This window comes from Polypterus senegalus, chromosome 1 (assembly GCF_016835505.1).
Source record: "Polypterus senegalus isolate Bchr_013 chromosome 1, ASM1683550v1, whole genome shotgun sequence".
Classification (NCBI taxonomy): Eukaryota; Metazoa; Chordata; class Cladistia; order Polypteriformes; family Polypteridae; genus Polypterus; species Polypterus senegalus.
Window position 1 is genome coordinate 17,930,936 of NC_053154.1, and position 13,359 is coordinate 17,944,294.

A 13,359-nucleotide genomic window follows, 5' to 3' on the forward strand; every position below is an offset into this window, starting at 1 on the left:
GTTTTGCCCTTGTGTTTTCTTTGCCTGGTCTCTTTGTTCTCTCGGATCTGAACTTGCTTTCCTGACATTTGGCATCTCCTGGTTATTTTTCTTCTACTCTCATTAGAGTCCTTGGAAATATTATGCTCCATAACAATAAGAATACTTAATATTCATAAAATATTTTTATTTTATATATCTTTAAGAGCTCAAAAATGTCATTCAGAACACCTGACCATACACAGTCAGTTAGTCATTTTCTAGCCAGCTTATTCTTGAACAGAGTCACATGGGTGCTGGAGCCTATCCCAGCTGGCATAGGGTGCAAGGCAGGAACAATTCACTGACTCTATTCATTTCCTGGCTTTGACCACACCCTCCAGGTTTTCACCACCCTTAGCCTCGCCTTTCAAATCAGTTGTCTGACTATCCTCATCATGAAGCATTAACATGATGCATAGTAGTGGATGTGCTTAAGAAGCAGTTCAGTCTCTTATCTGTTACTGTGCCCAGTAAGTTCTACTTTTCTATTTGTCTCCTATGATATAGAATGACAAAATTAATCTCCTCTGGATTTTGCCCACCTGTCTGCTTCTCTAAAGACAAACCTTTTTAGTACTTTCAATATGTTTTCAAATTTCACTCTCTGATGATATACCTTGTTTCTGTTGTTGACTGTAGCTCAACATCATGACCTAGATCTCTGTTTTAACACTAGAATTACCAAAGCCTACAAAAAAACTTGTAAATCTGGCCCACCTTAAATCCCTTTGCACCTCTCCGTCAGTGTCTTTTGTCTTGTAAATGTGCTGATCAAAACAAGCAGCAAGCAGCCTACTATTCCATCCCCCCACCGCCGCAAAACGGGCACAAAGTGAAAGTGTTTATTTGATCTTTGGACTTCAGGTTTCACACATTATATAGTTTATGTTTACATTTTGTCATTTATTACTAACATATGAAAAACGTTTCTGTTTTTAACGATGTGTTTACACAGATTATTGTGGAAATGGAACACACATGAAATGCATGTGTTCCAAATAACGATCTATTATTTCCATTCTAAAACTCCAATACTTTTCTCCCAGATAATCAAGGCTGGAACTGGGAGATCTTTGTGCCCGTTCCGGTGGAAGGATGGAATAGTAGGCTGCTTACTGTTTGTCTTGATCGGCACATTTACAAGACAAAAGACGCTGATGGAGAGGTGCGAAGGGATTTAAGCTTTTTCGTAGCCTTTGGTAATTCTAGTGTTAAATACTGCTGTTTGAACTTGGATTGATTCATAATTATCAATTTATAGTACTAAACTCCTTTCAAACGTGAAGCCAAGACTGTAGGGCTATAGTAGGTTCAGAATGTTTTTAGGCACCTTCACTTTCTGCACAATTATGTTGTACATTTCAACACACTCAATAACCCATAATGACAAAGTGAAAACATGTTGTCAGAAAGGTTTTGCAAATTTATTAAAAATCAAAAACTGAAATCTCTCATTCATATTATTACTCAGACCATTTGCTCTGGCAATCCAAATTGTGATTAAGTGCATCTTGTTTGCCTTAATTATTTCTGAGATGGGTCTAAAACATGACTGGAGTCCACCAGTGGCATATTGAATTGATAGGCCATCATTTGGGCAGGCACAGATGTACTTATATACTATATACAGTTAGGTCCATACATATTTGGACAACAACACAATTTTCATTATTTTTGCTCTGAATGCCTCTACAATGAATTTTAAATGAAGAAATCATTACATGATTGAAGTGTTGGCTTTCAGCATTAATTCAAAGGGTTTAACAAAAATATTGTATGAGCCATTTAGGAATGACTGCAATTTTTATACATGGTTCTTCATTTACAGGGGCTCAAAATTATTTGGACAAGACTGACAAGCTGTTGCATAGCCAGGTGTGAGCAGGTCCCTCATTATTTCATTAACTATTAAAAACAGACCATCATTAGACAGAGAAAACAAAACAAATCTATGAGAGATATTGTAGAAACACCAGGGTTGGTCAAATTAACCATCTGTTACATTCTAAGAAGGAATACACTGGTGAACTCAGCGGCACCAGAAGGCCTGGACAACCATGGAAGACAAATGTGCTAAATGATCGCACAATTCTTTTCTTGGCGAAGTATAACCCCCTTTCACAACATTTAGCCAAACACAGAACACTCTCTGTGAGGTAGGCCTATCACTGCCAAAGTCTACAATTAAGAGAAGACCTCATGAAAGTAAAGACAGAGTGTTTACCACAAAGTGCAAAACACTGGTAAACCTCAAGCACAGGAAGGACAGATTAGACTTTACCAGAAAATATATTTAAAAAACAGTCCAGTTCTGGAGCTGTTTTCTTTAGACAAATGAAACTAAGATCAATATGTACCAGAATGATGGAGAGAAAAGAGTATGGAGAAGAGAAAGAACAGCTCATGATCTGTGAAATATGGTGTAGGCAATATTATAAAATGGGCATGCGTGACTGCAAATGGAAGTGGGTCACTAGTGTTCATTGATGATATATAACTGCTGACAGAAGCAGCAGGATGATTTATGAAATATACAGGGCTATATTGTCTGCTCAGATTCAGACAAATGCTGCAAAACTGATAGGATGACACTTAACAGTACATTTGGACAATGAGCCAAAACATACTGTGAAAGCAAACCAAGTGCTTTTTAATGCAAATACATGGAATATTATTCAATGGCTAAGTCAACTGACCTTAACCCAACTGCACATGCATTTCACTTGCTGAAGATGAAACTGAAGACAGAAAGTCCAACGAACAAACAGCACCTGAAGACAGCGGCAGTAAAGGCCTAGCAAAGCAACAGCATGGTGGAAACCCAGAACTTGGAGATGGCCATGGGTTCAGACTTCAGGCAGTCATTGACTTGAAAGGTCTTTAAACCAAGTATTGAAAATGATCGCTATATTCATGATTATGTTAGTCTGTCCAAATATATTTGAGCCCCTGAAAATGGGGGACAATGTATAAAAATTGCTATCTTTTCTAAATGGCTCATATAATGTTTGAATTAAAACTGTAACTCTACACTTCAATCACATCTTGATTGCTTCATTTTAGTACCACTATGGTGGTGCATGGAGCCAAAATTATGAAAATTGCATTACTGTCCAAATACTTATGGCCCTAATGTGTATAGTCCCACAATTCACACTGCCTGTCAAGACAAAAAACAAGCTATAATGTCCAATTGACTGTCTGTAGTCTCCTGCAATCAAATTGTGCTGAGACATGGATCAGGGCAAAGTGATAAAACCAATTCTTATGGTTTGAGTGTTCCCAGGAGCACAGCTTGCATCAATAATTGTGAAATGGAAAAGGTCTTGAACCAGCAAGACTCATCCAAGAGTTGCCCATTTGACCAAACTGAGTAAACAAGAAGGGCATTGATCATGGAGGTGACCAAAAACCAAATGGTCACTCTAGCCATACTGCAGAAATCTTGTGAATAGATCTGAGAACTTGTCACAAGGACAGCCATCAATTCATCACTAAATCAAGCAGATGCATTTGACATCCCACATGGAGCTTGCCAAACAGCATTTAAAGGACTCTGACAGCATGAGAAAAGATTCCCTAGCTTGATGACACTGTAACTGAACGCTTCGGGAAGAATTCCAAGCAGTATGTCTGTCGAAAACCAAGCACTGTTCATTAAACCCCTAATAGCATTCCTATGGTGAAGCATGGTGGTGGCAACATCATGCAATGGGGGTGCTTCTCAGCAGCATGGACAGGAAGACTTATCAGAATCTGATCAGAAACTAATAATAGGTCTTTGATGAAAACCTGCTCCAGAGTGCACGTGACCTCAGTCTGGGGTGAAGGTTCATTTGTCAGCACAACAACAAAATGAGGCATACAGCCAAGACAACACTGGAGTGACTTTGGGACAAGTCTCTGACTGTCCTTGGGTGGCCCAGCCGAATCCCACACTTAAAACCTCTAAGGAAATTTGTGGAGAGACCTGAAGATGGCAGTTTACAGACACTTCCCATCACAAACTAGATAGATAGATAGATAGATAGATAGATAGATAGATAGATAGATAGATAGATAGATAGATAGATAGATAGATAGATAGATAGATAGATAGATAGATAGATAGATAGATAGATAGATAGAAACTTTATTAATCCCAAGGGGAAATTCACATAATCCAACAGCAGTATACTGACACAAAGATACAATATTAAATTAAATAGTAATAAAAATGAAAAAAAAAAAATGAATAAAAATAAAAAAGCAGACAATAACTTTGAGTAATGTTAGTAATGTTTACTCCCCCAGGTGGAATTGAAGAGTCACATAGTGTGGGGGAGGAACGATCTCCTCAGTCTGTCAGGGGAGCAGGACGGTGACAGCAGTCTGTCACTGAAGCTACTCCTCTGCCTGGAGATGATCCTGTAAAGTGGATGCAATGGATTATTCATGATTGACAGGAGTTTGCTTAGTGCCCGTCGCTCTGCCACAGATGTTAAACTGTCCAACTTTAATCCTACAATAGAGCCTGCCTTCTTAACAAGTTTGTCCAGGCATGAGGCGTCTTTCGTCTTTATGCTGCCACCCCAGCACACCACCTAATGTGTAACTAATGGAGCTTGAGAAGATCTGCCTGAAAGAATCAGGTAAACTACCCAAATGCAGGTGTGCAAAGCTTGTAGAAACTTACAAAGAAAACTCAAAGCTGTGGAACTGCTGTCAAAGCGGCTTCTACAAAGGAACTGAAGACTTTTTAAAAACAAGCAATTTCAGGTTTTGATTTCTAATAAATTTACAAAACTTTCTGAAAATATGTTTTCATTTTGTCAGTATGGGTTGCTGAATGTAGACTGATGGGCAAAAATTAAAATTAAATACAATAAAGTGTGCAGAAAGTGAAGGGGTCTGAATACATTCAGAATTCACCGTACAGTATACAGATCAAAGGGGCTACAGTGTTCACTGTTTTGTCTTAATTTGTCCCTGCTCTTTCATTGTTATCTTCATCTAGCTTGTTGATGCCAATATATCCAATTTAATCATTTCTTCATAACTGATCCCATATTTTTAGACTGCCTTGGGGCACTGTTCTTTCCTGTTAGTACTCCTTTTCTAGCAGATCTGAATGTGCACAATTTTTAGTTATGGAAGATAAAAAGGAACTGAAAATGTTTCAAATATCAAACAGGTTGAAGAGGGTTTTAGAGTTAATAAGTGCTATTTCATGCAGACATATGACAAAAGGGTTTTACCATGCGTAAGGCCACTGGCATCTTCTTCTAAAACACTTTCATCTGATCCAGATGATCCAGGACAGAGATTCCCAGGGCTATTATATCCTCGACTGGTCCCAAATCCTCCAGCGCTTGCTGGTCTTTGTGAAATCCGTGGCCTCTGACCAGTGCTGGGCTTCGCAGTGGCTGGACGCTGTCTAGATGGAGGTCTATCGCCTGGAACATTTACCAAAAAGAATAAGAGTGGTCCACACCAAAACATCATCACCACCGAAATTACTTCAGCACATTGGTTTTTGAAGAATCTATAAACAGCTTTTGATTTAAAAATTCTGTTACACATATAATATTGAACTGGGTTTCAGAATGCACAATATTGACTTTAATCATTATTTCACATAATGCATGCAAGCATTAAAAGATTTTGCATTTTGGTAAAATTATCCAGAGAGATGTTAGTTTATGAGAATACTATATGATTTTATTTAGAGATATATTGTGTGGGTTATGTACTCAGCAGGTACTTGCCAGGTACAAAGGTGGCATGGATAAGGGAAAGGACAGTCTCAACAAGGCCCCCTTCCCCAACCACTTCTTACAAGTGTGAGCTGACAGTGGCTGCAATTAATCGGTATATCTGCCTCTATGAGTAGCAATAGTAACAGGAATATTGTCAAAAATACAGTATGAAGTACATTGAAATTCTTACTTGCGTGTCCAACATGTTTGTCACTACCCAAAGAATTAGCATTAGCTCTGAAGGTGGCAAAGAGATAAAGTTACATGGTGAAGAGCTATCAGGAAGCTGATATAACTCCTCCTGGACTCTAGGGAAAATGTACAGTTCATGAATGGGACAGGTGGGTCCATTTTAATAGGTTAAGGACCCCAGAAGCTACCTTATAGACTGGGACATTCTAAAGCTTTATGTAACTTGATGGTATGAGGACATAAGAAGTCAGGCCTCTACAGCAGTAGCTCTCAAAGTGTGGTGCACAGATCATTGGTAGTCCGTAAGCTGACCTAGTCATCTTTCTGAGGAGAACCTTCGTGCCTATAAAGCTACATGACACGGCTCTAAGACACCCACCAGACAGAGAGCTCTGTCTGACTTTCTTGCAGATGATAACATCTTTTAGTTCTACAGTACTCCTTCATGCACCAGTTTTCCATGGTTGTGGAGACCACTTTCTCTCTTTTGACATTTCTTCCAACTCTCACTCTCTCTCTGATCCAATCTAACCCCTTCACTACATGGAGTTCTTTCAATAATTCACCTTATTGCCCACCTCAAGAGACAACCTGTGTCAACAGCAATCTCTTAATCGTATGTGGATGCTGATTCATGCTGTTTCTGATGTATTCATTTTGAAATTCTCTGTATCTTTACACCATCTTCAAGGCTTTGGAGACATTGGAAGAAATCCCAACGTGTACCTCATAATTAGCTTAAAATACACTTCCGTCAACCTGAAGTTAAGACCATCAAGGGAAACGAAAGCCACTATATAAAATAAAGCACCTACTGGTATGACACAGATGTATACTAGCCTCGGGAGAGAGACAGACATGAGGCATGCCTGCTTTCAAAATGGAGGAATGATGCAGTTTTGACTGTGTACTATAAAACAGGCAAGTTCTGTAGACACACTTAAAATTACATGTGGACTTAGGATGCTATGAAATAAGAGTGCAAATAAACCATGCCTGCTTCATTATGGCACATATTTATGCCTTAGTTGGATCAAGAAGAGCAAACACTTCTAAATTACACAAATATCTCTCCTGGTTTGGCTGAAGCAAAGCCTACTGTTTTGGACTTGATTTGAATCATTCGGGTTGTCCATTGATGACATCACTTCCGGGACCCTGAAGACATCACCTCCGGGGTTCAGCGCCATTGAGGATGCCACTTTCGGACCCTGATGACATCAGTTCCGGTTCCGGTCTTGAGGACACCTCACTTTCTGTACTGGCCTTTAAAGCTGCCATGTTCTCACTGTCAAATCAGTTCTGTTTTGGATGTTGTACCATTCACAACTCATCAAAATTACCCATTTTGCAGCCAGGGATATTATATGGGTGGCTGCCCCAAACATTTGATGTTTCCTGTGTATTACTGTGACACTACAAATATAAATTAGTAATTATTAAAGCTGGGCTATTCTCTCACTGAAACTTGCCTTGTTTTTTATATCATCTACCACAGTGTGCTTGTTCAAGTGATTCGTTGTTTGTTTAACTTTTTCAGAGGTAGAAATCTGACCTTGTTGGAGTTGGCTCTTGCATGTTTGTTCAGATTTGTGCAGCCCTTTCGGGGATAACAATTAAGAATACAGGTGTCGTTCTGGTCCCTGCTCAGGTATGTAAGCGAGATTGCAAGTCTTAGCAATATTGCTTTGTTTGATTTGTACAGCCCTTTCAGGGGTAACGATAAGAGAGCTGAAGGATATAGGTGTCTCTCTGCACCTTGCTAAGGTATTGGTGTTTGAAACACAAGTGATGAGTGAATGTAACTTAGCTAAGTAGGCTGCATGGTTTTCTGTAGGGGGTGTGCATGGGGGCATGCACACCTTCCCACCAGAAAGTTATGTGATTTTTTTTTTTCAGCACTGCTGTCTTCGCATTAGAAGAGTTGAAATGGAACTACCACGACAAAACTATTAATTATGTGCTTTCAACTTTTACTTGAATTGCAGACTACTTAACTGTAATAATGCTGCAGTATTTCTAATCACCTGCGGTGGTTTGGCACCCTGCCCAGGATTGGTTCCTGCCTTGCGCCCTGTGTTGGCTGGGATTGGCCCTGGCAGACCCCCATGACCCTGTGTTCGGATTCAACGGGTTGGAAAATGGATAGATGGATATTTCTAATCACTCTGTCCAAAAATTGCTGTGTTATTTTTGCATCCAAAATTCACTCTCCATATCAAAACCAATCATTTTCTGAATCTTCATCCAAAAAAATGCAATAAAGCATGCAAACAGTTTATATTGCTCACCCGCTCAGAAAAGAAGAAGAAACAATGTCTGGTCATGCTGTTGCTGTTTATTAGTGCTGTGCTTTAGGCTTTTTGTTATTATTTTTTGCCTTATTATTAAATTAAAAATGTCTGCAACGAAAGTGGACAAGAAGAGTAATTATGCATCCAAAATCCTCTCCTGTCGCCACCTATACACAATTCTTTTCAAATTTCCTTATTTTATTTACTAAGCATTATACCCATTCATTTTATTTATATTGCAATGCATTCTCATTCCAGTGCATACAAAAAGCAAATAAAATTGTTATGTTAACTTTTGTACTGCAACATAAAAACCATTAGTGTTTTAGATGCTTTGCATAATGCAGAAGCCACCCAGTTAGACTGTGTCAGTGATATTTCAGTTCTGATATTAATTGTAGTTTTAGCTTTTATTTTATTTTATAAAATGAATTTTTTTAGGGCAGCACGGTGGTGCAGTGGGTAGTGCTGCTGCCCTGCAGGTCGCTTCCTGGGTCCTCCCTGTGTGGAGTTTGTATGTTCTCCCCATGTCTGCGTGGGTTTCCTCCCACAGTCCAAAGACATGCAGGTTAGGTGCACTGGCGATTCTAAATTGTCCCTAGTGTGTGCTTGGTGTGTGGGTGTGTGCGCACCCTGCGGTGGGCTGGCGCCCTGCCCGGGATTTGTTTCCTGCCTTGCGCCCTGTATTGGCTGGGATTGGCTCCAGCAGACCCCCATGACGCTGTAGTTAGGATATAGTGGGTTGGATAATGGATGGATGGAAATTCATTTTTATTTTTATCACGTTCTAGTTTTCAGTGGAGTCAACAATTTTTTTTTATATAATAGTACAATTTAATTTTTTTTTTCTGTTGCAAGACCACAATTGCTGGCCTTCACATATTTCAATGCAAGTTATGTTTCAGTCAACAAAATACACTCACAGTTCATAATGCCGTTAAATACAGCTTGACTATCAATGATCAAACAGATCAAGTGGCCTAATGAGTACAGTCAGCAAGATCAAATGTTTCAAACCAAGAAACCAGTCTGTGCAAGCACGTTACTGTTAATCTTTAAAAAAAGTGCACATTTCGAGTGATTTGTTCGTCTTGCAATGACATCAATTGCACATATAGCCACACAGTGAAAATATTTGCTTGACGAACGCCTGTACTGCAGGTGCAAAGACAAGGTCCTTGGCACTATGAGGGGCACCAGCAGACTGTATGTTAAATGATTTCTGTTGTCAGTATTAAAGCAGTGACATGCGGTGAGGTTCGTGAGGCACTGACTCCTTCAGAATCAGATTTATAAATATATGAACCTATATCTTATTCACTATTCGATTGGCAGCATGCAGAATGACTACTGGTTATGTTTAATAACTCATCAGCATTCTTTACACATACACACATAGGTAAGATACATATTTGGCTAAGAAAGAGCGTTACATTTATAGCAGCGAGAGAGAGCGGAGAGAGAGCATTTGCTCTGCAACCCTCCATGTGTTCTAAATTTGCCATTGGAATTTCACAATTTGTACTCATTCAATACAAATGAAAGTATAGAGTGGTGTACAAAAAAATGGATTTCGATTTTGACGTTAATTGAAATATTTAGTTGTTTTTAAAATATTTAAATTCTTATGCTTTAATCAATTTTAATACAGACTGTTCAACAAAACGAAAACAAGAAAAGCAAACGAATATTTTATTTAAGGTCAAAATTTGAACTTTAAATATTGGATTTCTTTTCTTAGTCTGATCCCATATTTTTTTTTATAAAATTGAAAAGCGTTTATGGTTTTACCTTTGTTTGTAAACGAAGTCCGTGCGCCTATCCTTCTCCACGAAAATCCCAGTCACTTTCTTGTAAAAGTCCTCCTTGTTTTTCTTTAGTTTTAAAAGTCTTAATCTTCCATTTTGAAGTTAAAGGAAAAATAAAAATAAACGGACCAAAGCAGTGCACTTGACTTTCTGATCTCGGTAACTTATTGGTGCGTCTGCATAGAAGAACTGCAGCAACAAACACCTGTTGGGCTCACATGTGCCCCCCTTCAGTGCACCACGATACTGTCTGCCTCAACTTGTGCCTTTTCACTGCGGTTTCATGTGTGATCAGCTAGACCAAATATGTCACACACATTCATTAAAGATATTAGCCAGACTGTGGACAGTCAGGGTGTACAATAAACGTGTCTGCAAACATTATATTGGCGACATACTGAGAGGCAGCAACAGGCACACGCCAAATACATGCATCAAGCCAGCGTGTGCCCAGAGGGGGCTGGGCGGTCTCGTGGCCTCAGACCCCCTGCAGATTTTATTTTTTCTCTCCAGCTGTCTGGAGTTTTATTTTGTTTTTTCTGTCCTCCCTGACCATCGGACCTTACTCTTATTCTATGTGAATTAATGTTGTCTTATTTTAATTCTTACTTTGTCTTTTTTTCTCTTTCCTTCATCATGTAAAGCACTTTGAGCTACATTATTTGTATAAATAAATGTTGTTGTTGTTGTGTGAGGAATAGCGCAGTCCGAGTTGAGGCTCTGCTCGTCTCTACAGCAACGCACCTCACGTTTCTCCCTTGCATTTGATCAGGAAATGCGCAAATTCATCGATTTTGACGGTAAAAATGATCAAAATTATTGGAATCATATAGAAAACAAATTTATAGCACAGACCAGTGGACAGATTTATTTTAAGTTATTTTAAGTGCAGTCATGGTGCCAGAGAAGAGCTAGACTTCCACTAACTACTGATCCAGTTGGTCCTGCACTGAAACTCCAAGACTCTTTTCTTCTTCTTGCACGCAACATTTGCTTTTATTATCATCTGTGCTGTATTTAAAGTATTTCCACACGTTACTTTCTTGCTTTCTACCACAAACATCTGTGCAAAACTCGCCATCGGCAACCACACGTGCCTACAGCTTCAACCCGACGAACCCAATGTGCTCAACAAACAAACAACGGTCCTTTACGGAAGTTGCACCACGTGACTACAGTAAGCCCAAGGTACAAGATCATTGCATAGTGAACAGGGCCACGTAACTGAGCGCTCAGGGTGACTGAACCGGATTGAACGAAAATGCTATTGCTGTTTTTTTCGTTTTTACTCAATTTTCGTTCTAGCTTTAGTTTGTTCACATATCACAAATTTTTATTTTTATTTAGTTTTAGTTTCTCTGTTTGCCTTAATTTCAGTTCTCATTCTTGTAAAACGAAAAACAATATTTTTAATTCTAGTTCTTGTTTTCGTTATGAAAATATCACCGCTGTGCATACAGGTGTTTTATTAACCCAGTCAATAACTCACTTCCAAGGGCTCAGCAGCAGTATGAGCACAGATTTGGTCAGTAGCTCACGTCACAATGCAGTGCACACCTTGCTCTGACCCCCAGCCTTCTAACGGCACTGAACTTTTGCAAAGTTAATGAAGACAAAATGAAAGCACAACCGTTGTTTTTGAAGTCTGAATATCAGAACTTGGGCTTCCTTAAAGTACACTGATTTTTTCCTTGTATTTGACATGTCTTTTGCATCCCTATAACATTACATGTAACAACCTGCAGAGTGGAAAAGTCACTTAGCACACTGAGAAGTGTGAAAACTTGGCAGAGGACACCAAGGTTAGATGCAGGTTTATTTGGGCATGTGTGATGTGTTTACCTAATTAATACTTCCTTCTAGCGCTCAAGAATATTAAAGTTATGAATAATTAAAAAAAAAAAAGTACTTACTATATCTGCTGTTCAAGCAACAGTGATTTATCTCTAATATAATCAAGGTGGGAAAGACTCCCACTTTACTCTCTTCACTAAAGACATACGCATATTACTCAAAAATTATGCATGTCACATACGCAGATAATACAAAGCTATAGTGAATACCGCGTACACAAGCAAATAATAGACTTCTCTAGCCAACCTCATAACTTTAGACTTAACCTGCTAATTTCAATAAACATTGTTTAATTTTGTGGCTCACAGATAATTTTGCCCCCTCCAGCAATATTTTCTGTGGACACCCATGGTGGGGTGTACACATAAATCAAGGCTAATAATTTAGGCATTTCCAGTATTAACTTGTCTACTAATATAAAAGAACCTTAGAGGTTAAACTGCCTTTTGTGAACACTTTTACACCGACCACAAAACACTAACAAACATGAGCCAGCAAGGTAGCTCATAGAGTAGCAGTTTCTGAATAACCTTGCAGCACAGAAAGAAACCAGGGAGCAGTGAATGCCTGACAAAGTTCTGTTTCTGCTGGGTTTTTATCTTTCCAAAGACATACAAGCCTAAGTATGATACACACTTAAATTAAGGAGGTGCTTTCCAATAAACAGCCCTATTCAGGCCTGCTACCTCACTATTTATGTCTGTGTTCCAACTTTTCTTTGTACCTTGGGTCATTAATATTTTTCATGAGTAGAGAGAGAGGTTAGGAGCACAAGCTGATACAGCGCATTGGCACACCCACCACATGGCAAATCAACTCAGGATCTAGACTAAGGAGTCATGAGTACCTGTAGAAAAAAAAACAATGTGATGATTATAACGCTGAATGCACGGTAATTAGTGGCTATTGGCCATAGGTGTCCGTCGTCCATACCCTTGGACTTTGACAGAGATGACCTTGGTCCAAAATACTTTGAGAACCACTGCTCTAGAGTTTTACTTTTAGCCATAAAGGGTTGTATCTCACACCAGAAGTGATTTTAAAATTTGGTCTGGAAGACAACATAACGTAAAAGTCATAAATTAGTCTGTAAGTCAATATAAACCCCCAAATCCTTTTCAGAGATTGCTTCCCATAGGACTGTGTCTCCCATATTGTATTTGTGATTCACTTTCCTTTTGCCCACGTATACCACTTTGCCCTTTCCAACATTAAACTTTGTTTTCCAAGTGTTCACTCAGTTCTGAAGCTTGTCCGAGTCTTCTTGAATTGTTTTTGCCGACTCTTCAGTATGTGCCATTCGCCCAATTTTGGTATCATCTGCATTTTAGGAGTGGTTTCTGTTTGGTACTGACATACTCTTCACATGTGTGTGACTCACCTCACAGTGCTCAAAAATGACATCAGACTGACTATGCATTCAGTGTCTGACCTGTGATGGAATGGTAATTC

The 13,359-nt window shown here is 39.0% G+C and overlaps 1 protein-coding gene across 3 annotated transcripts in view; it reads right to left on the minus strand.

The window, feature by feature from the left end:
• Positions 1 to 13,359, minus strand: part of lrrc56 (leucine rich repeat containing 56) — a 130,899-nt gene that overhangs the window by 29,911 nt on the left and 87,629 nt on the right. For all 3 annotated transcript variants that reach the window (XM_039744395.1, XM_039744405.1, XM_039744416.1), the window contains one exon: positions 5,259 to 5,456. In XM_039744395.1, coding sequence (XP_039600329.1) covers positions 5,259 to 5,456 — 198 coding nt within the window. The remainder of the gene's footprint in view (positions 1 to 5,258; positions 5,457 to 13,359) is intronic.